Raw genomic sequence first — 25,611 nt, 5'->3', positions numbered from 1 at the left:
ATACAGTAAAAATCCAATTTGTTTAGGAAAATAATTTATCCTCTGTGATTTTTAAGTCACTGCAAATAGTGCTATATTGACCCTATACTCCATCCCACAAATCAATCTATAAAAATACTGCATTCTCTTCAATATCCTTTCATGCCGACTTGTTAATTTCAAATAACTTGAGCAGTTGTATTTTCACGTCTTGATATGTTGTGTGAAACAAGTGTGTATTTTATACCAAAACTTTCTTCAAATTGTTTGATGTTTAACTCACTCCTCATTGTATCAACTTGCATTTTAAATGAGATTGAAAAAGTAAACTTCATTTCCCAATTTGTGATGTAATTTGTTGCACTGAAATTCTATGAAAATAAAGTCATGAAGAATAAGGACTTAAGTGAAGTAAGCTGGGAACAAAAGTGATTGATGGAACAACAGCCTCTCTCAAGCCAGTACCTTCGGGAGAGAAAAGAAACAAAAATGTTTGGGGAAATGTATTATTTGCCCACAAAACACATAGTCACAGCACTTTACAGTCTACCCTAATCCTGCAGACATGAAAGGCACTATACCAAATATAAGGATTGTGTTATTTTATTTTTCTTAAAAAAAACATAAAGGTTAGAGTGACCAAGTCTTTACAGAGAATGATTCTGCAAAAGAAAGTCTAATCGAGAGACCTAAGCTTGTCAATCGACATTTTTAAATGTTTTGAAAAATGATTGAATTGTTTAGCACGACAGTGAAAGTTAAAGTCCACAGTCATTATTTGTTCTACTGAGTAAATCTTTTCATGGATTGGAACGCTTGTTTTTAGATTGCATTTGGAAGCTATTCATGTCATCTGTGTGAACTAAGGCAGAAAGTCAAAGTGACCCAAAACCACACTCATTACACAAGAAGAAACTCTGGTTTCTCAGTACTTGGAGCAGAAAAATTCTGAGCAAAATAAGTTCTCTGTGTCCATTGCAAGATAAATTGGAAGTAATATTTAGTGGATTGAAGTTAATCATAGAATTATATAACACCGAAGGAGGCCATTCGGCTCATCGTGTCTGTGCCGACTCTTTGAAAAGAGCTATCCAAATGAATCCCGCTCCCCCATTCTCTGCCCATAGTCCTGCAAACTTGTCCTCCCCAAATAATTATCTACTTCTCTCTTAAAAGTTGTTATTGAATCAGCTTTCAGGCAACGCATTCCAGTTTTAGGCAATGCATTCCAGTACCCAGTGAGACAAAATAACAGCAATGAGAATTCAATGAATGCATTGTTACATGAGGAACAAACTCATTTCTGTTGAGCTGATAGTAAAAGATGCCATCATCAAATAAATGGACTGGTTCGATGTAAATTATCAACTTCATGACCGTTGATCCATATCAGGACTCAAGACCAGTTATGTAACTAAGCCAACCCATGGTCTGGGAGAGATTAATAAAATGGAAAACACTTTATTTTCAAAATATTTTCAAGTCAATTAATACCAGAAGTATAGTCAACTTATTTATAAATATTTAAATATTCAACAAAATTAAAGCAAAAAAGATAATACAGTATAACTCATCACATGCAGGGACATTTGAATAGAGCATAGGTCACAATAACCCATGTTGAGGTACTGTGCCAAAATGTATTGCCAAATATTGCATGGAGAGTTCAAACAAATATTTTGCAATAAAAAAACATATTTCTCTTTAAAAATCACCAAATCTAAACACAGAGATGGTTTGGATCCTGGATATTATTTAATTACTTTTTTAAAGTTTGTTTTTGCTATTTTGAAAAGTTGGATTCATTATTCCTGTAGGAAAATGCTCAAAGACAAAATAGAGCACATATCACCACGTGGGTTTGACATTTGCTATAAAACAGCAACCACAGGTACACAAGACACTCTCAGCATTCATCATGAGGGGCATCATTTTAGCATTGTCCCTAGTTATCGTAGGTAAGTGTACAAAAATACAGAATCCATTTAAATTATTTTTAATTTTTTATTATTTAAACAAATATGCTTGTTTATTAAATTAGTTCCACAAATTTAGCACACTTTCTAATTTTTCTTGCTTTTTTATTTTCAGGGAGTCAACAAGTGCATTACGGTAAGGAATTCTTTTCCTCAAGGTTCAGATTTAATAATAATAAATAATTCTTGCATTTGATGTAGCTCTTTATCACGTGGTTGAGATATCTCAAAGCGCTTCACAGAATATATTGTAAAGTGGATTGACTTTGTATTTTGTGAACAAAACACAGCAGTCAATTGCACGCAGCAGTGTCCCACAAACAGTCATGGATTGAGCAACCAATGTTGTTTTTTTTTGGTTTGTTTTTAGAGAGATTATTTCCCCTGGAAAGCAATCTTCCAATTGACTAACAAATGGGTTCCAATTTACTGCTAGGTAAACAGAGGCGTAAGGAAACTTGCCTAAAGCTTTGCCCCGTCTGGGAATCAAACCTGAGTCCTCTCGCTTGTGAGGCGAGAACACTCATCACTACGCTTACAGGACTCCACAGTTTGTCCAAGAATGTCATTTAATGCTCTTTATTATTGCACTCTGCAAACTTTCAACTTTCCAGAACCCAATTTTAGTTCAAAGACGACATACATTTACAAGTATGAAGGTGTTATCCTAACTGGTCTCCCAGAAAAAGATTTGGCGAGAGGAGGTCTGAAAATTATCTGCAAAGTTCAGATTAGTTCCATGGGACAAAAGATCCATCTTCTTAAGGTAAATAATGTTTTATCAAATTATACAACTAGCAGTTGTTTGCTTTAATGTACATTCTATGGCTATGAGCTGGTAATAAAGCAACACATTTCCAATTTGTGCTGATATACAGCCATAAGATTATTACTTTACATGGTCCAGGGCTGGAAAGGTCCGCATACTTCTAGGGCTGGAAATATAAATCTAGTCACCAGAAAATCACCTTTCTGCTAGCGTTTGTACTTTAGAATGAAAGGACATGAAATGTGCTGATAATGCAATTTCAGACACATGCTGACCTCCACCCAGACCCCAGCTCTGTTTGTTTTTAACCAGGGAATAATGGATTGCCTGCACACAAAGCTGCAATGTATACAGATGTCTAGTCATATAGCCAAGCATCTTTGAAAGATAGATTTATTTTAGGTGTCAAGAAAGCACTTTATTTTCGCTCCGACGATGACATTTGTACAGGTTACAAACACAAACACAGGCCTGACTCTAGGGTAAAGATCTGAAACGATCAGGTCACAGGAACAGAGCGAGTTTGCTTTGTTAAAAACGTTTCCTAGCAAACTAACTTATGCAATTTCAGTTACACAACATATTATGTACAGTACCAAAATAGAAACCATTAGGTCTTAACAATGTAGACCATTGTTCTTTGAAAGCACAAACAAATCTTAACTCATACTTTATTCTTTACATGACCACCAAAGATCATTTCACCTCAAATTCAAGAGTACAGTGGTATTTGGCCAAAAGCTCCATTTCGTCCAGCGCAGAAACTGACACGGAGACTGACTGCAGATCTGAATAAACCTGTGAAGTTTGAATACAACCGTGGTCGGGTTGGAAATATTTATGCACCCGCAGACTTGCCAGAAAATATTCTCAACATCTACCGAGGCATTCTGAACATCCTACAAATCAGCATCAAAAAGACACAAAATATTTATGATCTACAGGAGGTATACATTTTAATTCTCATCACATATCTTTCTGGAATATTTTCAACACTGTACTCCATACTAATTTTATATATTATACACATTACTGTGCTTAGATGGGAGTGGAAGGTATCTGTCATACAAGCTACCTTATTCAGGAGGATAAGAAGGCTGGACAAATAACTATTACAAAATCAAAAGATCTGAACAACTGTCAGGAGAAAGCTTCGAAGACAATGGGCATTCCCTTTACACAGTTTTGTGAAAGCTGTCAACTGGTAAGCTCAAATTCTTATTTTTTGGTGACAGTTTGCTGAAGAAATAGTGAGTATAGGAAACCTGCAGGACACTTGTCCCTCTTTAACTGACTTCCATATACTGATCAAACCTTTCTGTAAATTTAACCCTTTTACTTGTATTTTACTCTACAAGCCTAAAAAACAAATCACTTAGTTAAATAGAAACTGTGAAAACATTTCAACGCATTTCTTATTGGCAGTTTCTCTTGGGTGAACTCTAAACCTTAGTGTAACCTAACCTTTGAATGTGATTGCCAATTTAGAACCAGAGTTTTGCACAGTGTGTCTACGGAACACTGCTGTGTGCAATTGGCTGCCACGTTTCACACACAAAATATACAGTCAATTCACTTTACAGTATATTCTGTGAAGCACTTTGAGATTTCTCGAAGACGTGATAAGGCGCTGTATCAAATGCAAAGATTATTATTACTATTATGTCCAAACTTCTTTCATGTAGGATCCTGTTGTCAAAGTCAGCGGAGACGTTATCCCATTAGTTCCGTTCCACATTGGGTGATGTTGACTCATTACACATAATCATGTTCCTCACAGAAACCCAGTAGAACCCCCAGAGAGTTGGGAGCATAATGTTTTGGTTCAGCCGCCATAGACCATGATGGGAGCTGGGTGCTGTTTTGTGATGCGAGAATGAACATTGATAGGAAAAAAAGGCATGAAACCCATTCATTCATAGCATCCCTAGAGTGGGCTAGCACATCTGCTGTGCTTTGGAGAATAGCACTGATGTTGAAACTTTACACATTCACAGTTGCAGTTAGATGCAGGTATCAGAAACTAGACCAGTGAGAGGATTATGTGAAGGGAAATTAAACTGAGGAAAGGGGAATGTGAAACTGTCTGTGCCTTCTTTTTTGTATGTTTAGAAAGGCAAGAATCTACGGAGTTTTTCCACATACACCTACACAATGCAAACTAAACAAGGTGGTGCAGAGATTGTTGAAGTGAACAGCCACGAGACACATCAGTTCACACCATTCAATGAATTTGATGGTGGAGTTCTGATGGAGGCAAGGTAAACATAAAATAATATTTTCTGTACACAAAGCACTTTATTTGTCTGCAAACAACCTGCTTTTTTTTGTTTACAGATTGTTTTCTGTAATTTACTAATTCTGAAAGTCGATATCTTTGATACAAAAGAGCAACTTGCATTTATATAGCATCCTTCACATAGAATAACATCTATAAGTGCTTCAGAAATGTGCTTGGATACAAAGCTTTTTTTTAAAAATAACAAAACTGCTCCAAGTACATCTCATCAGTTCAGTTGACTCAACACTATGGAAAAGCTTATATGAACAAAGTAAAGAGCTATAGGCGTAAAAATGTATCAGAGGTGAATAAAAGCTTTTCGTTCTAGAATTCCTTTTTTAGATGCAGCTTTTTTGAGCCCATGAAAGGGAGGGGTGCCAATACTGAGTAATGGAACAGCCTCTCTTTCAATTTTTGGCACACAGTTTCAGCATCCAGCACTTCAAGGTCAGCTATAGTAGGGCTCGATCCAGAGACAGACCCCCTTACTCTACACGAACAACACTCCTTTAACCCAGTCTTATAGTACTGCAACAGTATGAATTTTACCATGTTTTATTCTAACCAGACTTAGTCTCTCTGAAGGAGATTGGCAGTTTAATGCCAAATTGTGTTGAATTCTGGGTAGCTTTACACCTGAATTCATTTATATTAGGACCTTAACCTTATTAGGACCACGGTCAAAATGCTCTTATCTTTCTCGTCTGACTTGGGCCCCAGATATAATGCCAGTTTGCCAGCCAATCCCTAAAATATATTTTCATCTATGTTTACAGTATAGCATAAAGACTTAAGAATGGAAAATGATGATTCCGCTCATCAAACATTCCAATGCATATAATTTTGTCTTATATATTATATAAAAAACAATCATAATATTATACATGCTATATTTTGTCTTTTTTGTTTCATAGACAACATCTTATTTTCTTGGATTCCACAAGTCAATCATTGCCCACCACATCGTACCACATGGAAAACCGTGGCACTCTGACATATCAGTTTTCCAATGAACTGTTGCAGATGCCAGTACATTTATTCAAGACCTCAAATAATGACACTCAGGTAAATACGGTGTTGATGGCTAGAACATAAGAAAACATGGAAAAATAAAAAGGCATTCGGCCAATCGAGCCCACTTTTCATAGAACAAACAATACCTTCTATATCCTTGACTTCACTCTAACTGCTGGGGAATGTTCTCTAAAGTTGCATCTTGAATTCCAAAGGTAATGAGGCAAAATGTCCAGAATATTGCAAATACCTGGAGGATATGTGAAAATAGCTGTACATGTTAACACTGTTTAGCTTTGATTAAAACTAGAGTGATCTTAAACACCCTAGAATAGTGAGAGGTAAAGAAGGAGTTAACAACTATCAATTAAAAGATGGAACAGTTGTACTTTCCACAGGAGATGCCACGTAAAAACTACATGGGTACTTTCAACTGAAACTGATTGAATTGGACTCTCTAAGGAGGATGTCAAATGGTTTCCCTTGTGTTTTCAAAACGCAAGGTCAATTAGGCTGGCTCTAATGAGTCTCACAAGTGAGGGTTCAACTTGCTGAATGTGAAAAAAATAATTATTAGAGAGACAAGAACCTGCAACTTTTGTTCCAGACTGTCAGCTAGCACTGGTGCAATCTGCAGCACAGGGATAGGTAGGGATTGCAATTCTGTACCCTTCATGAAGATATCAATCTATGTAAATCATACATTCTGACACAATAAAGGTGCACCATTGATCAACATTTTACACATCAAATGGAATAGGGAAGTTGAATTAGACCAGGAGACAGCACAGAAAGTATTTGTACCAGACTGAGACGTATTACGTCAGTGAGAAAGTTACAAAAAGAATGAATTTTAGGATCAGGAATCATAGTCTAAGGTCTACGGAGAGGAAATGAACCTCAGAAGAAATTACAAGCAAGATAAATGCACCCTTCCAGGTCAAACAATCAACCAAAGACTGCAAGACGTGATTTAATGCATTAAGACACAAAGGTTTTCTCACCTACTTTCCCACTTAATCCCTCTTCAATTTGTATATTTAAATAATCTTTAAGAGATAGTAAATCAAGTATAGTTTAGCATATGCCTTCTTTTTATGCATTGTTATATGTTTTATTATTTCAACTGAAATTATTTCAACTGTATTAATAAAATTAATACAGAAATTTAAAATGAACACGAACCAAATTACCTCCTGAAGAGTATATTTCTATGGCGCTTTTAAATAAATTAATAGGCAATTAAATAATTCACAATTCAATGAGCTGTGCCTGCCACAGCTTCTGTAATCTATTTTAGGTGCATAATCTGTGCTACAGAATTGATGCTGCAATCCTGTGACTAATAGCTTTCATGAAGTACTGCAGGAAAATGACAAAAATATTTTTTTTAAAAAAAGCTTTTGCACAGTACCCTGTGGGCTTTACAATTTAATCATCTATTGTCCAAAATGTAGTAGTTATCATATGATTGTTTATAATGTGAAAGTAATCAAGGTTTTTTTAAATAATGGCAGTCATGCAAAAGATGAATGCAATTTGTGTTGTACGTGTGACAAAACAGGTCAGAGACCCAAAGATAATGCATTGAACAACTAAATGGATTTTAAAACAAAAAGAACAATCGGTGTAAATAACAATGGCTGGCGTTGTCAATTTCTATTCATTTTACATAATCGTCACTTAACAAATGTTCGCTAAATGCATAGTAATATGTGTTTCAACAGGGGATCCTTTTTGTTACAGATTATTGAAATACTGGAAAATCTAGTTCAGAACAACCAAGAGAAGGCTCATTCGGACGCTCCATCTAAGTTTCTGCAGCTTATTCAGCTTCTGCGTTCGGCAACTTATCAAAGCATTCAAACCATTTGGAAAAAGAAAGCACCCAGACCAGAATACAGGTGAAGGCAGCATTGACAGCTTTGAGTTAATTTTTAAGATTCTTTTAAGTCATTTTCTCAGTGACTAAACAGTTTCTTTTGAAAATTAGGCGCTGGATTTTGGATACATTACCCAGTGTTGGAACAATTGAAGCCCTAACTTTTGTCAAAACTAAAATTGAAGAAGGGGCCCTCACACAGTTTGAAGCAGCTCACATTTTACTTTTTATGCTCCATTCCATCACACCCGACTGCCATGGTGTGGATAATGCTACGGTATGCACAAATTTTGTAATCATTATTTTATTGCAGTAATTCAGCTGTAATCGCAGAGATTTCTCACAAGGAATTTCCAATAGAGAATACAATCTGTGTACCTCCTGTGAAATAATTGTAGCGAAGAAAGAGTTGAAAACAAGTGGCCTGAAAGAGACAATTTATTAGGGATGATGACAAAGTTTGCAGTGATTCTTAATGACGTTTCTCAATAAGAATTCAGAGTTGCAAATGGGGACCCCGTGCAGGTACTAAAACTTGAACAGCTATTTTTAATGACACTGAACTACAGTATTCGCAAAGGAAATGCTGATTTTTTTTCACAACTTGGAAAATTAATCTTAAAATAAGGTTTGAGGCATTGCCCTTGCTGAATGGGTGTCATGATTGACAATGTGCACTAACATTTGGACAGTCCTTCTAGAAATCTTGTCCCCGTCATCATCTTTTTTTTTCCTTATCCAGTATTTTCTTCTCTTCCTAATCCACTTCCATCTCAATATAATTCATCTCTACTCAGAGAAAGTACCAGTGTCTCAATGGCGCAAAATCTATTAGGAGATAAGAAGATTGAGATATAAAAGAGTATGTTGTTCGCCTGCAATGACATCCTGTGCTCAGACCTTGCCACTTGATGCTTTGGATACTCTAGAGAAAAGTACTCATTCTCAAGGTGAACAACAGCGAACAAAAGGGGCAACCTCCTGGAACAGATTGAAGTGATACCCTCTATCGTGAGATGTGGTCAGAATGCAATAATGATATCCATTTCACAAACTGGGCTCCAAATAGCACCATCTTCAAAACTAACTACATTCAGCTTCTGACAACTTTTCCTTTCCCTGGCCAAGCAACAAGATGGGTTCAGCAAGTACCTTTCAGTGGCTAGTTAGTCAATTTTTTTTTAAATTTGTCACATATTCAGCTGTTTTTACTGATTTTGTGGTCGTAGATACCTAAAATTCATATTTAAAATATTGTTGTGCACTTCATGTTGCATAATACAGTGGGACTAGTGCGAAAATCAGCAGAGCATATCTAGCTCATGTCAATCTCGTACAAGGTCATCAGGAATCTCTAAATAATGCAATGAGTGATTCTCTCGATTTAGAATTATCCCGTGATCCTATAGTGTGGAAGTATGAAAATAATTTCTTCATTAGTAAGGGAGTGGTAAACAAAGCAGGTTATATCAGAGGTTGTAATAAATCAAACTCAAGATCAATACAAGGTCTCTAGCTAAAAAGAGCCTAATGTTATAGCAAAATAAATCTATAAAATGAGAAGCTGCTGGCTTCTTGTTTATTTAAGAAAGCACAATTGCTTGCTAATTATAAACATGTGCTGGAAGCAATGCAAAATTGTTATTTAATACACCACTTGTGCCCTTCCCAAGGTACTTTTATACAGTCCATACATACAGAGAACTGCCTTCCTCCGCAGAATCACATTGCTTGCTTATGGATCATTGGTAAAAAAATATTGTGGAACCATTCAGGTTTGTGCTGAAGAAACTTTGCAGGTATGTTAGTGTCAATAAACCTACCGTATATTACATAGTATTTATCAGCATTAAGCTCCCCCACTGTTTAGTACTTTGAGACACTACCATTGTGAATGGTGCTACATGAATGCAAGTTGTTGTATTTTACAGCCACTCCATAAGCTACTTGTTGAAGCTAGCAGTAAGTCCAATGAAGACGATATTGTCCTTGCCCTGAAAGCAATTGGCAATGCAGGACATCCAGCAAGCATAAAGCGTATTCAGAAATTCCTACCTGGATTTGGAACAGGAGCTGCAGCTCTTCCAACAAGAATTCAGCGTGAAGCCATAATGGCACTGCGCAATATTGCAGCTTTACAGCCACGCAAGGCAAGTCCAAAAATATTTGAAAGGGTTACAATAAATTCTCAACAAGGCAATTTCATTGCACCATATGTATTAAGGAATCTAAGAATATAAAGGACCAGAAAAGTCAATTGAAGGCTGTTATTGATCTCAAATTAATGTTTAATAACATGGAAATCTTTGTGGCTCTTATGTGTAAGATGTAAATACTGTACATTATATCTGGTTATATACAATATCTGTTATAGGTGGAAGAAATCACAATCCAATTATTTATGAACCCCAAAAATCATCCTGAAATACGAATGATGGCTTTTGTGGTGTTGTTCGAGACCAAACCATCAATGGCTTCAGTGGCAATAATTACTGATTCACTGATAAAAGAGACCAATTTACACGTGGCAAGTTTCACATATTCATTTATGAAAGCTCTAGTAGAGACCTCACTGCCAGATCTCCATTCAGTGTAAGTATAAAGGCTTCTATCTAATGTTATGCAATCAGAAAATAATTTGCTGAAGAAAATTGTTTGATAACTTTTTATGTTATTAACATGATCGATTTTAACAGGGCCACTGCTTGCAATATAGCAATTAAACGCCTGAGTCCAAAATGTGACCAGTTAAGCTACCGTCACAGCAAAGCCCTGCATTTTGATACTTTTAAAGGTAATCATTCTAAAACTAGTTTAATTCATTTTGTATGTTTAAAATTCACCAGAAGAAATTCCACCTGGATTGGATCTAGATTTCATAGCATGAAGCATTTATCAAATTCTTAGCCTGTTTTAAGATCTACAGAAAACCAAATCAACTTTGAGGTTAAGACTGAATTCAAACAATTTGTCAAATTCTGGATGTACTAAAATGCTGCATAAATAGAATAAATGTAGACTCCAGTGGAATTTCTCCCCATCAATTTTTTGGTGTTATTAGATGTCAAGATCAACTGTCAAGATACAGTGTTATTCTACCATGTAGGTAGACAATGTAGTATAAGCACTACATCAGCAATGACTGGTCACTAACCCAGGCTGGATTAGACTGCTAACACCAGCATTCATAATGGATGCTTACTGCTGCTGCCGCCCTTTTCCTATTAGACTGCCAGGGAACCCAAGCATATGCTTTAAGTCATACTCAGCTGCTATTTTCCCAGTTCCCTCCAAGATGCTGTAAAATGAATGCTATGATATGCAAATAACCACATAAAAACACAGTTGGGCAAAATGACTCTGTACTTTTGCACAGCAATAGAGGAATGTGAACAGCTGATAACTGCACATGAAGATGCGATTTCCAAAATGAATCTGAGCCTGAATTCTCTCTGTGACGTTCAATCGAATTTGGATATTTATTGCATTACATAATGCAATGGATATGTTGTACAGTGTTGGGTAGTCAATAACATTTTGACATTTGTTATCTATTGTGATAATTTAGACAAACTAAATGTTGTAATCTATTCCATAGATAAACTATTGGCTGGATTAGAAGCTGATTTCTATTTAATAAACAATGGAGCCAGTATTCTCCCAACATCAGCTTTGGCCAAATTCAAAGTCTATGGCCTGGGAGGTACAGCAGGTTTTCTGGAGGTAACGTATCAGTGAAACACGTCAGTAAGAATAAAACACAAGATGTGTATGTACCTTTCTAAATGTCATGCTATTTAAATAGAATGGACAACCCTTTGCTTCTGTTTATAAAGGTTGGTATCCAGGCAGAAGGACTGCACGAGGCCATACAGAAGAGCAGTTCTCCCGAGAGAAAACAACCTCAAAGTGATAAGTCTCAACGCATCATGAAAAGGGTACAAACAATTCCAAGTTGCATTACATGAAAACAATTTAGTTTGTTTGACGATTAATAACGTAATAGCTAAGAAGCTCATTTTTCACACTGTTGTCAGAGTTTCAGTACTGCCCAACACACACCAGTGAGATGAAATGTCAGTTTAAAACTTTGCATGTTTCTTCATAGACATTTGCCTAACTCGCAACCTAAAATGCAGAAAAATTGAGGATCAAGAAGATCCACGTGTTCTCTCACAGACGGTTTGCAAAATATGCTTACATTCCTCTATTAAATATATTTTTCTCTAAGCTCTCTGGGTGGAAATCATTGCCTACAACCAAGCCATTGGGTGTTGCCTATATCAAATTATTTGGACAAGAAGTTGCTTTTGTTGAACTTAACAAGAATGATATTCAAGAGGCACTGAAGGTAAAATGTTCATTACTGCCATTTGTAAAGACGGTTTATTTAATTAAAATAAAACATGTACCTTACATTTACATCTTGTTCTGTGCGCAGCTTTTCAACAACCCAGTGAAAAAAGATGCTCTATTGATGAAACTCAAAAAGCAGCTACAACAAGGATTGACAACACAGTGGTCTAAACCTTTACTGGCAACTGAGGTTCGACATATTGTGGCAACAGGAATTGGTCTACCGATGGACCTGAGTTTACATTACAGTATTCTTACAGCAGTTTCAGTAAATGGTATTGCTTTCTTAAAGAGTTACAACAAAATAAGTGTCAGGGAACCTGTTTCAGTGGCAAAATTTGATAAGATCATTTTCTTTTCCTCATTTCCTTTCTTCCAACAGCTAAAGCACAGTTCGCTCCAAACCCTTCATCCAATGTCACGGCAGCTAAATTGCTGAACTCCACCATTCAGCTTAACGTTCAAGTCACCCCAAGGTATTTATTCCACAGAATTGATAACCAGTTAAATTAAAACACAGTGGTAGGGTTAAGCATATGACTCTGCAATTTTCTTTCCAAAGTTCATTTCATAGATTGCCTCTAGATTAAATTACAGTATTCTCAATGGCGCACATCAGCCAGAAGGGAATAGGTCAGGAAATTAATTATTATTATTATCATCATCATCATCAATTCCCTCATCTAATAATAGATGAAGGAATTAATAATAATAATAAAATAATAATAATAATGAGTGCTAGAGGCTCATGTCGAGTTTAAACACCAGCAGGGACTATTCTACATAAATGGATGGCTTTCCATGTCGTGGAACCCCAAATAACTTACTATATAATCATCTTTTTCTCCCTTCAGTGTAGTCAAAGACATTACAGCGATTTTGGGAATAAACACACAACTGATTCAGACGGGAGTGGAAATGCAGTGAAAACAAGGACCATAATCCCATTGGACTTTACTGCAAAAGTAAACTTGAAGGATAAAAACATCAACTTTGAGACTTCCCCATTACAACAGGAGGATTATTTGTTCTCAGCGAGGTAATTGAAACCAATAAGTTTGCACCGAACGTCGCTTTATATTGCAATCTAATTTACGTTATATTTAAACTCAGTTCCTATCACACAGATCTCAGGCTTTTGCGTTCTCAAGAAATATTGAAGATTTAGCTGCAGCAAAAATAACCCCAATATTACCAACAGCAGCAGAGATGGGAATGATTAACAGAGGCTTTGGGTTAGCAAGAAACACATCGCGAGATTCTATACACGTCATGGTAAAAGAAAGCTTTTCTTGCAATGTTTTGGGACAGATTATTTTAGAATGATATAACTGATTAAAATTGGTATTGTAATGCAGGCAAGAGAGTCTCCTATTACGGTGCAACAGGGAACGGTGTGCTCCGCTGAAGAGGCGTCAAATAAACGAAAGCCCGTAGAGCACAAAGTTTGTGTGGAAAGCAGTACTTTCGGATTTGAAGTCTGTTATCAGATTAAAGCAAAAAATACCGCTTTCATCAGAGATTCTCCACTACACAAAACAATTGGAGAGAATGCCTTTGAAGTATCAATCAGACCAGGTAAAGTCAAGGATTATGTATATTTGTAACCTCGTGTGAATTTAAAGTTGATGTATCTGCAAAAGTAAAACATTTTTGTAGCCCTTAGACTGATAGTCGTGGGGAATTCCAGATTCTCTGGATCAGATATTTACTTTATATTTTGAAGTCAACATTAATATTACAGACTCCTGCTATGGTTTGGTGAATTATTTCATCAGCAGTGAACGCACTGAGATTTTCCCCACAAGCAGGTGAGGTCAGAATTGGCCTCCCCTGTGATGCCCTTCATATTTTAATGAACTGCAACTCTCAGTCTCCTCTCACAGATGAGGAACGAGCACCTGGACAAGATTTTTGGAGCGCAACCAAATCTGGGAACCAGCATAGAGCATTGCCTTCAGTAGATGAGAATAGAAATGTAGAGGAGTTTGGGAAACAAATTCAAAATATTAAATGGCTTAAAGTTGTTTGTATCTATATTGTATTTAGTTGCCAAGACACCACCGGTCAAAAAGATACAAATAGAAATAGAAGCAGGAGAGCAAGCAGGTGCAAAAGTGATCCGCTCAATAAGAAAAGATAACACGAAACAAAGCGATGACTCTGAGGACATAGAACTTCGCGGTAAAATGTCTCTTTTGAATTTGAGAAAACTCCGAAATTCAAAAGAGCAAATTCAGGTAAATATCCATCAATAAGTACAGTGCCGGCAAAGCATCGGAAGAGGGGGAAGCCAGAGTATTGTTTTCAGGTTAAACCAAGAAAAGTAAGCTCGGTAAAGTAAGTTTAAAAAAGGAAATATCAATTTTGCATAATGAAGACACATTTTAAAAAAAACATCCTAACACCTATTTAAATTTCCAAGACACTTGGAAGGGAGGAAAGGATTGGGGGTGGGGGAGAATATACATGAGACTGATAGTCAAAGCAATTCTACCAGTGCAGCTACTTGATATTAGAGCAAAAACATATGCTCTTTGGGTAGGACAATGTAGGGAAACAAGTGAGTTCCAGTAGAACTAATCTCTTGACTTCATGCGTTCAGCTCCTGCACCTCTAAACCCGTCTCTCTAACCTGCCTTAAAACCAAACATTTTGACCACTTGTCACACTTTCCCTTCCCCTTTCTCCCTTGCTTGGCGTCAGAGTCTATCGTGGTAGTGTCTCAATAAATGATCTTAGGTAAAAGGGCATTATATAATTGTAAGTGGGTTTTGTTCTAAATATTTTACCATGTAAATTCTGACATCTTCAGAAGTCAATGTAACCATCCACCTCTTCCTTTATGGCTATAGGGAGGAACGTATTCAAACAATTTCCAGCCAACTCGTGTTAACCTGGTACGATAGATTTGCTGATTAATTCATATTTTAATGCGTTTCCCTGTTTTTTTTTTTTTACGTGTTTTGATGTGGGAGAACACTTATTCGATAATTTCCCTTTGCCCGTTTGGATTTAATAAATCGAATTTTATTTTTAAATCATATTTATATTATATTATCTATTTGAAGTTGACTGAAAAATCATCTGAACTATAGATGAACTAAAAGAGGCCTTTTTAAATGAAAAACACGTAGACATAGTGCCATCTAGCGGTTCAACTTTTCACAGCAGATATTGTTCAAGTAGCCAGAGACTGAAATGACTAAACTCTTAACATTTATGTGGTGGCTTTGCCAATCTCAGAGACAAACAGCAAAGGTCAGTATGCAAGCAATCTGCCACTAATGCAAAGTTAAATACTGTGGTTTCATAATTAATAGTAAGAGCTTTTTTTTCAATCAAAAATATGCAGACCTTCTAGTACAGCAAATGTGTGGGGTTGAGCTCCTTGGAACATCCTTGTAAAGTGAAAAGCAAATGCGAATTGTTATTGTATCAACAGACTTTCTTGGTCTTAGGGTCGGTTTGGTTTGGTCGTGAAGAGGGTAGGAGGGCTTGTATTTTGCGAATCTACAGGCAGAAACTCTTGACTATTTGCTGCTTTCCTGAGCCCCAAGCAGAATGCAACTGTTCTGATTGCGTTTCACCCATATTTTCCGGGGGTTAATAATTCCTTCAAAATGAATAAAAATTTGGTCACTCAATCCACGACTGTTTGAGGAACGTTGCTGTGTGCAATCGGCTGCCGTATTTCACCTACAAAATATACAGTCAATACACTTTACAGTATATTCTGTGAAGCACTTTGAGATGTCTCAAAGACGTGATAAGGCGCAATATCAAAAGCAAGGATTATTATTATACCTTTCTTTTCTGTGTGGGTCGGAATTGCACTTCATCACATGGGGAGGAAAAGCTTTTTTAAAAAACAAAATATATATTTATTGGTAAATATATTACTTGATCAAAAAATTTCCCATGACAAAGGAAAAGTCATCCCCTTAAAAATTATCCCCTTAAAAATCAACAGACCCTCCCTGCCCATTGTGCCTCTGCACACTCTATTTGGGTGGGAGGAAATCTATATTCTTGAATGGTGAGGGCTGAAGTGGTATAATTGCTTTTACCATCAGTCTCATATATTTTCCCCCTCCCTCGTGTGCATTCGGTTGATTGCCATTCATTCTGTCAAACATTTGCCAAATAATTGCTTTAATCTATGGGCATCTTTTGCAGCCAAACCTCCTCTTATTTCAGCCAAAGTAGACCAACAGCAACACAATAGCTCAGCATAAACGTATTTGAATTAAAGTAATTAATATTAATTCAGCACCACTAATGCCCACCTTGTTTCTGTAAATTGCACGCACTGCTGAGCATTGAAATCTGTTCTATGTCAGAGGCATCACTAGCACACAGTGTGAATAAAAATTGAATTAAAAAAACTGATGTTGTAGTAAGCAAGATTGGTCACAGGCAAATGTAGGTTCCCTTTGTGACCAAATTAATTTTACTTTAAGGTCAGTCAGTTGGTTGCTAAAGCCTGGTTATTCAAGCCTCTTGTTGTCCACAGATATTTCAGGAACTTTTTATTATTATATTAATTATGCTTGCATTTGATATAGAACCTTAGCACGTCATTGAGATGTCTCAAAGTGCTTCACAGGATATACTGCAAAGTGGATTGATTGTGTATTTTGTGGGCAAAATGCAGCAGCCAATTGCGCACAAAAAAGTCCCACAAACAGCCATGGAGTGAGTGACCAATTGTATTTGGGGATTGTTGGCCAGAACATTAGGAGAAACTCCCTTCTTTTTGAATAGTGCCATAGGATTAACACCATCCACCTGAACATGCAGATGGGACCTCAGTTTAATGTCTTATTCGCAGGACAGCACCTTCAACAACACATCACGTTCCCCAGCACTGCATTGGAATGTCAGCTTAGACTGTGGATTCCAAGTAGTGATATGGGGCTTGAACCCACAACCTTTGTGTGAAAAGGATATAATGCATGGATTGTCTTGCTTTAATGCTTGCAAACCCCATTGATTTCAATTCATGCCTTATGTGTTCATTGCAGCAGCTAAACAGAAGGATATACACCCTAAGGTCACGTGAATCCAGATCAGAGATGAGAAGCAGTGATTCCAGTTCAGCTTCATCCTCATCTCAGGAGGTATGTCAGCAGTAAAATAATCAGGGCACTTCATTTATGAATTGATGCTGAACAGTTAATGCTAATGACTCAACATTTGGTGACATGCGCATTAGAGTAAATATCGCACCTCAGGTAAACATATATTCAACATAAGATCCTGTTTTATAATATTAGTCAACTGCATTCGTATTCCTGAATAACAATTGATGCATTCTAAATCCATTATTCTACCTCTAGTCAAGCTTCCTCAGGGACTCAATGTCTCCAATATTTGTGGTGCTGGCTCAAGCCATAATGAGTGACAACAAAAAGATGGGCTATCAGACAACTGCCTATGTAGACAGAATGGCAGCACATCCTGCAATGCAGCTGTTTGTGGATGAACTTGAAGGAGAAGGCAAGTGGCGAGCCTGCGTTGAAGCTGAAATGCCTAATGAACACAGAGCAATGGTAATGTATCCCTCTGGGTGTTTTGTTTTCTTCTCATTCGCACGAGTTTCGTTTCAACATTTAACTAAAACGTTGATAACACATCTTGCTTCAACAGCGGCTGTTTCTGGGTCACTGGTGGGATTATTGTCAAAAAATCTGAAAGAAAAATTCTGAAGCGCCAACAGTTACTTTCTTCTCGACTGCTTGCTGCCTTTTTCCTTGCTTCCTGTCCTGGTATCCATTGCTTTTCTTGAGCTGTGTCCTGTCCTGCTTCTCATTTCTCTCTGGTGCCCTCTATTCTCTTTCTTCTATTCTAGTTCTCTCGGATTAACTCAGAGAGCAGTAATCTTAACCAGAACAGAAGCAACTGACCTCTAGTGGATAGAGGCACAAAACAGTAAAAACAGCAGGCGCCTCTCCTCCGAGACATAAAAATCTCAGTATGTCTCCAAGATGCTCACAGAAGATTTCTGTCCAGTATTGTGACTGTGTATTTGTAGGCAGATGTGGAAGTGAGTTTGCACATAGCAATGTCCCACAAACAGCCGTGAAGTGAAACTTTAACATTAAAATAATTAAGTAAATAATTAACAAGAAACAACCATGGTTAATTCTGAAACGATATCAATACAGCACAACCATAACAGTACTGGATTGTAGAAACCCTCATGATACAAAAGACATCATTAATTTCCCTCACAGGTTACATACTAAAAGTTACTGTCCATGTTTACCAGCAAGTTAACAAGGGCATTTGAATGAACTCCTTCTCTGCAGGTCCCAGATTTGTTCCCCTAATCCATAGATATGTAATGCCACTAATAGAGATATACCACAATGCAGCTTACACTACTCCCTACTTGTTAGCTTATTAAAATGACAGAAGATATCAAATGTGAATCAAAATGTACATTTACACCAAGATAAGTTTCAAACTATACACCAATTCAATTTTGGTTGGATTATACGATCACAAATAAGCAATCCTTCCAGCTTTCATTAACCTGCTTAAAGTGTATGCGTAATGCATTTGATTGCAGGCCAAATACTTATTTGGCAATCTAAATACTGACTTGTTGATTTGCTTAAAATAAAAATTTAGGGAGTGCTGAAATGGGGCAAAGACTGCAAGGACTATATGATTGTTGCAAAAGCATCAACAGGTCAATATGAACACCACCCAGCTATGCTGTTCAAACTGCAGTGGGACAGGGTTCCTCATTTCCTAAAACACGCTTCTGAAATGTAAGAATTTTATAATGAATTTTACACTACATGGTGCATTCAGAATGATGCAAAAAAAACTAACCCCAGATCCTTTACTGTAGAGTTGCTGAACATCTGCCAGGTGTTGCCTTTATGTTGGGATTCTCCGAAAGACATCAAAAAAGTCCTTCACACCATCTGTCAGTGACTGCAGCTGCAACATCTCCAAGAACCATTGACTTGTTTATTAAAACACCGAAGGTAACTCTAATCTTATCAATGTTTAATGCACTGCACTGCAGCACAGTGTTTTAAATCTAATCTTTCAATATGTTTCTCTTCTTGTCCTGTAGCTTGCATTGAGTCGCCGAGCCATTGTTATACCAGTAGCTTTACCTGTTGATGTCAAATCTCCATCGTTGCAACAAAGTGGTTTTCATATCCTTCGTGAATTACCATTCATGATTTTAGCTAAAGGTGTGTTTGCACTATTCTTTTTTCTTTCCAAAAATCTATCCTCATCCAAGCATGCCAACTGAAGCTATTTGACTTATTTTACTTTTTTATATATATTCAATCAGGTTTGGAAAGAGTTATGATGCAGCCTCCTGTCTCTATATGTACATTGTAACAGTGATTCACACACAGTGTAATATAATGCAGAGATCTATTTCATTCAGGGAAATGTTAGAATAACGTAAGTGACCAGTGACACTTGAAAGTGAGATGTATGTGGTTTCAGAGACAGTCAAAATTAAACTACAGTGGTTGGTCACCCACTTTTAGCAGCTTTTAATGTGTTATGTCAAGAGCCAAGGAAGCAGTACGAGAGCGTTGTGAAAGTCAAGTATAGAACTGACACCAGGAACTATTTATTTACATAGTGAGTCATCAACAAATGGGATAGATTAACAGGAAAGGGAGTCAAAGCCAAGACACTGGACTCAAATGAGAAATAGTTCGACTCCAAGGTTGGTATTCTGGAAGCATCAAATTGCTCAAAGAATCTTAATCAACCAAACTTCTCTTGTGATGCGAGTCTGTCTTGTGGTACAAAACTCTCTTGGCATCTTTTCAGCATCCCAGAGTCATTTATGCCATCATGAAAAAAGCAGCAATGAATGATACTTGATTCATACATTGACAGTGTTAACACAATAAACAGTTCAGGTTTCATCACAAACCAGCTCAGCATTAAATGGCCATTCTGATGACAAATTAACTATTGTAAATTATTTTTCCAGATGAATGTACGGTCAGGGAAAATAAATTTACACCATTTACTGAGAACAGCTTTGAGTACAAAATGCCTGGTGACTGTCCCCATATATTGACCCAAGATTGTACGTCTGAACTTAAGTTCATAATAATGATCAAACGTGCCACAGAATCACCTAACTCAATGTCACTAATCCTGAGTCTGCCTTCTGGGTAAGTAACAGTAGCATCATTAAATCTGAAATGTTGACGGGATTATATTTTGTGCTGACATGCTTTTTTCCCCCCATTTTATTCAAGTGGAATTGAAATAGATTCCATGCCTTCAGGAGACTTGAGACTATTCATCAATGGCACTGAGATGCCAATCACAAGACTTCCACTTCCAAGTATGTACCTTCATTTAACAAAAAAAACTTGATCTGAAATCCTTGCGGTGTGTAATTGGTGCAACCTTGTTACATTTTCAATAGTTTTGATAACATTCCTTGTGTGCCCTTGTGCCTATTTCACATCAATACATTGAGATGAATTTCCATGTTATATAATTGATTCTACTATATTGATAACTTTAAACCCATCTGGCAATAGCATTCAAAAAGCTAGTGTTCCTGCTCCTCCTCACCATCCATCCAATCCAATGACCCAAGCTGCAAAGCATATGGACATCAGGTAAAAACAGATCACCTGCAAATACCCTTCAGTGCACGAAGCCTGTGCCAACAATAACTGCCGTGGCTCAAACATGAAGAACAGCCAGAGTGAAACACGTGTGAGGGCGCACACACTCCTGGGGAACCACAGCTGAGCAGATGTTACTACCTTCAGGAGAGCAAGCGAAAGGACAAAGCCAGCAAGCGAAACACCCTGAAAACATTAACCTGCACATAATATTTTTAATAAGTTACAATACATTTTGTAAATCTCTTTATGCAGTTGGAACTTTTTATTCTGTGTCAAGCTTAAATGATGTTTGCTCTTACAGAATCCATAACTATTGACATGGACAATGATAGAGTAATCATAGAAGCTGCAGAACTTGGCTTGGAGAAGCTTTACTTCGATGGCAAAAGAATCAAGGTGCTTGGTACTTAATGTTATTTTCTTACCTCCTGTTTAATACTTCCAGCAGGAAATGATATGGCCATAAGACAAAGGACATCAGAATATCAGTAAAATACATTCTTTAAACCCAGTCCTAAAACAAACATTGACCCTACTCTACCTGTTCTTTTATTTTACTTTATCCTTATCTTGCTTCTCCAAAAATAACTTCTATTCCACATGCTATTCATTTCACATGTAAAAAGATACAAAACTTACCCTTTATTCTGTTTCCGCCAATGCTCCACCATTCATTCCGAACTTGGGACCTACTTCTCTTAAAAAAAAATCTGTCGCTTGATTCACTGAAAAAAGTTGAAAAAACTCTTTTGTTTTCAACCAGTTTGGAACCTGGAACAGTGAAAGAACCTGATCGTATTAATGTGTTGAAGTCTTTAGAGCTTAATGAGTAATTGTCAAACAGCCCAGAAAAACAGGTGTCTGAAAACAAGCCCAGTTAACAACCAATAGTTTTGTTTCATATGGACTTCAATCTGCCTGAGAGCAAAGAATGGCAGAGAAAAAAGAAGGGAAAAGCCGCAGCAAAATGACAAATATGTAACAGTATGACCTTGTGAAAGGATTTATTTTAGTTATGGAGATAAAACAGAGAATGGGATTAAAACGATTAAGAGCCCCCTCCTATGTGAAGGAATAAAATGGTGAATCGAGATCAATGTACTGACTGTCTAGCTTGTCATATTCTTGTTTATCAAAAGGCAAACCGATGAACTACTTGGGTCTATATTTGAAAACTTTGTTCCCTGTAGATTAAGGGTTTGGTTGCCATTTAATTAACCTATTGCTAAAATCAGGACTCTTTTCCATGCCTGAACTAGGTTGTTGTAGCTTCATGGATGACTGGGAGAACCTGTGGTTTATGTGGATATGGTGATTTAAAAACCAGAAATGAATACAATCTACCAAATGGACAATCAACCAAGGATGTTGTCAAATTTGCCCATTCATGGTTACTGGCAGGAGAGCGTTGCAGTGATGGTAATAAAACAAGATTATCCGTTAAATATATTAAATAGCAGCAGTTGTGGAGAGCTAAATTGCAATACAATACAAATTTACATTTATATCGTACTTTTCACATCGGGAGGATGTCCCAAGGCGTCTTAAATAATTTATTTTTAAATAAGAATTACTTATCTTAGTCAGCAGGCTAGAATTATGAGTGATTACATTATCAACAACCTTTAAAAATCTCTCGCTGGATTTCAGTCCCCTTGCTTAAAATAATCTAAATAAAATGGGTAATAAGCTTCAAATATCTGAGTATTAAATTTCGTTTTCAAATGTATTGCAATTTATTTAAGCAGCACTATACATTTGTCATGTATAATACAATAAATGGCTCATATAATGGTTATGTTCCAAAGCGGCAAGCTAAGGCCTTAAATCAAAGCACAAAAGCTGTGTCTGCTGTAGATAATCTTAGCAAAACCAGGAGCAGCGTGGCACACATTTTAGCGAATAAATATTTCACTTTAGAATATTTCAAAATTGAACAAATTTCAAATTAAAGTGTTTGGAGCGATTTTAATGCTGGTGCCTTGTGGTGCAGTCTAATGCAATTTGTTACATTATGATAATAATTGACTTAAATATAATAGATAATAACCATTCACTGGCCCTGATTGTATGTTCTGGTTGGCATGCCATTAAATTGCACAGTATAACAATTCGTTTGCAAAATATATTTTTGGTATTTCAAACATTAATGGAAGGCTGAACCACAAAACCCTAAGCTATAATAATACTAATAATAACATTTTACATTATGATAATGTAGTCCAATTCTAGGATAATTAAAACTCCTTGATTTTTATTTTACAACAAGTCCAGTGAGCACCTGACCAGTTTGCACAGAGGTAACATTTTGGGCATTCGTAATGTGTTTCCATGTGTTAACACAAGAAACATGTTGTGAAACACCACCAACTTTACCCCATAGTTATTTAGCACTACAGATAACAGATTCTGTCATCTTGGCTATAATTTTAAAAAATTATTAGATTATATAAAAATCGAGCGCTTCATGGCTGTTTGTCGGACATTGCTGAGTGCAAATGAGCTGTTGTGTCTGCCTAAAATTACACAATAACCACACTTTATAAACTGAGTGAAGTGCTTTGAGGCAGGAACTTGCATATTGAATCCTTCATACGTAGGGTAAAGTCTTTGAGAGTTTTACAAGGACAGCAAGGGGGTGAGTGAGGGAAGGGGAGATGCCAAAAGGCAGGTTTTGACGTTATAAGATTCTATTTTAACAAGTACAAAGATTATCATATAACCATTTCCTTTATAATAATTTCAGCATGTAAACTGCAGAAGAAAATTGTGAAACTGGAGAAGCAGATCAAACTGCATGGACAGGAATCAAATTGCTTTTCAGTCGAACCAGTCCTGCACTGTCGACCTGGGTGTTCGCCAATTAAAACTGTCCCTGTATCTGTTGGCTTCCACTGTCTTCCAGCAGGTACGTTTTAGAATTAATTCTCGAGTCATTGGGCTTTGCTATTTCAATTAAGCTAGATTATGAATAATTCAACATTGTAACCATTAAAAATGAATTACTTTATTATCAAACTTTTTTGTTGAATATTAAAAGCATTCCCTTTGTAGAAAAATCCACACTTGACAGTCGGTAGAATAAAATCATGTTTTGTTGCCCCCGACCCCCATTCCACTGCCCTTCCCGCTCCGCTGAAATAATTCTTCATATGTAAGCCTAGACAGGAAGGATTGGTAAGCTATTTAGCCATGTGAGTATCATTGCTGCCCACATAAATATATACCTTCCAATCAGGGTCACTGGATTGTTCAGGCATCCTGACTGATATTTTTTCCTTATTAGCCTAGGAAGGTTCAATATAGGCCAATTGAGCTTTGGCCTCCTCCTGCCCCGGTTGAGATCAGGTTGCTCAGGGATTTAACCTGAGATATTTTGGGGTTCGTATGTCTCAATTTCATAGCAAACAGTAGTTTAATTAAGTGAGTTAACAAGAAGCACTGACAAAAATCACTCTTTATTATGTTGCTTAATAGAAACAGTTTGAATAAAGAATTTTTCCCACAGTAATGTTCATATGAGAAAGCTTCTACTGTATTTGGTTTAAAATTTACTGTTATAATAAGATCTATCCCAATTATTTGCTGAATGTGAATATTAATGTCACTTTTATTCAACAGTTAGAAGATCCTAGTAGCTTTCCCAAAAGATTAGTCTCATCCTCATCAAAATATTGCTTAATAATTTACAGATTCCTTCATAACTGATAGAGCTGAACAGAGAAGATTTGCCAATCTCGATCAGAAGAATGAAGATTTGCAGGATGTCATTGAAGCCCACACTGCTTGTTCATGTGCTTCTGAATGTACCAAGGCAGATATTTGAGAAACTATTTTGAATCCATTATCGCAAAGCTCTGTCATTAATATTAAATACATGTATTACTAATGCAATTGTAAACTGCAATAGATAGAGAAGATTTAATGATAAAGGTGATGTGTTTAACACCTTTTAAAATGAAGTAGCTCAGATGTTCTGAATTGTCACCTGTGACACTTAATAAACTCATCGGTCAGCAAACTAATCCTATGAAGTTATGTCCAATTTAGTGTGATGCACATTTTAAAGGATTAAACAATTTACATGATGTTTCTATTTACAAAATGAAGAACTTGATTAGTTGTCAAGCAATGCCGTTAAGAGAATCCAAATCAGATTAAAGTTCACACGTGCATATCACCTATGCATAGAACTGTTCCCGTGTCTGGAAAGGAATGCACACGGGAGTGATGCACCCTGCTTACAAAATTCCTTAGGGCCAAGTTGACAAAAGGCCCAAGTTCCCAAGACATGGAAACTCCAGAGTGTGCATTGAGATACTGCTTGAATTTAACCTAAATTGAATTTAAGCTAAATTTGCATTGTTTGCAATTGAGAGCGCTGACAGGCAAGCTTTCTGCTGCTTGTCCAGCTAGGACCATCATACCCATTAGTATTTTGGTTTACAGGGTTAACAGGAGCTGAGTGGAAGAATTCCCTCTTCCCAGTGACCCCTCCAAGTCCTGCTGACAAGCCAGGCTGACTAATCTGTGTGCAGGAATTTTACTTCATGGCCCACCACAGAGCACTGACTGAATTCCAACATTCTGTTGTAAAACACATAATCTTGGAGCCAGCTCGACCCCACCTACCTCCCCAACAAGGAAAATAGATCAAATAAATGAGAAAGATTACAAAGAGAAAATAAAAGTGATGACAAATAAAGCAC

General features: G+C 36.8%; 1 protein-coding gene across 1 annotated transcript; it reads left to right on the top strand.

Moving 5' to 3' along the window:
- Positions 1 to 1,867: 1,867 nt before the first annotated feature.
- On the top strand, positions 1,868 to 25,564 carry vtg3 (vitellogenin 3, phosvitinless). Its single transcript, XM_007887237.2, is given in 35 exon segments — positions 1,868 to 1,937; positions 2,071 to 2,091; positions 2,570 to 2,721; positions 3,420 to 3,671; positions 3,767 to 3,928; positions 4,837 to 4,985; positions 5,920 to 6,070; positions 7,766 to 7,923; positions 8,013 to 8,178; positions 9,575 to 9,700; positions 9,833 to 10,051; positions 10,276 to 10,493; positions 10,598 to 10,695; positions 11,500 to 11,624; positions 11,738 to 11,839; positions 12,133 to 12,252; positions 12,343 to 12,532; positions 12,640 to 12,733; positions 13,112 to 13,176; positions 13,179 to 13,296; positions 13,385 to 13,532; positions 13,616 to 13,835; positions 14,307 to 14,497; positions 15,113 to 15,157; positions 17,285 to 17,380; positions 17,600 to 17,812; positions 18,897 to 19,039; positions 19,123 to 19,261; positions 19,354 to 19,477; positions 20,245 to 20,431; positions 20,519 to 20,607; positions 21,204 to 21,298; positions 22,162 to 22,321; positions 23,649 to 23,810; positions 24,595 to 25,564. Coding segments are annotated over 35 exon segments (4,872 nt in total). The 5' UTR covers positions 1,868 to 1,897; the 3' UTR covers positions 24,729 to 25,564.
- The last annotated feature ends 47 nt before the right edge of the window (positions 25,565 to 25,611 follow it).

This window comes from Callorhinchus milii, unplaced genomic scaffold (genome assembly GCF_018977255.1).
Source record: "Callorhinchus milii isolate IMCB2004 unplaced genomic scaffold, IMCB_Cmil_1.0 Scaffold5, whole genome shotgun sequence".
Taxonomy (NCBI): domain Eukaryota; kingdom Metazoa; phylum Chordata; class Chondrichthyes; order Chimaeriformes; family Callorhinchidae; genus Callorhinchus; species Callorhinchus milii.
The sequence above is the reverse complement of the archived record's forward strand: the minus strand, read 5'-3'. Positions and strand labels throughout refer to the sequence as shown.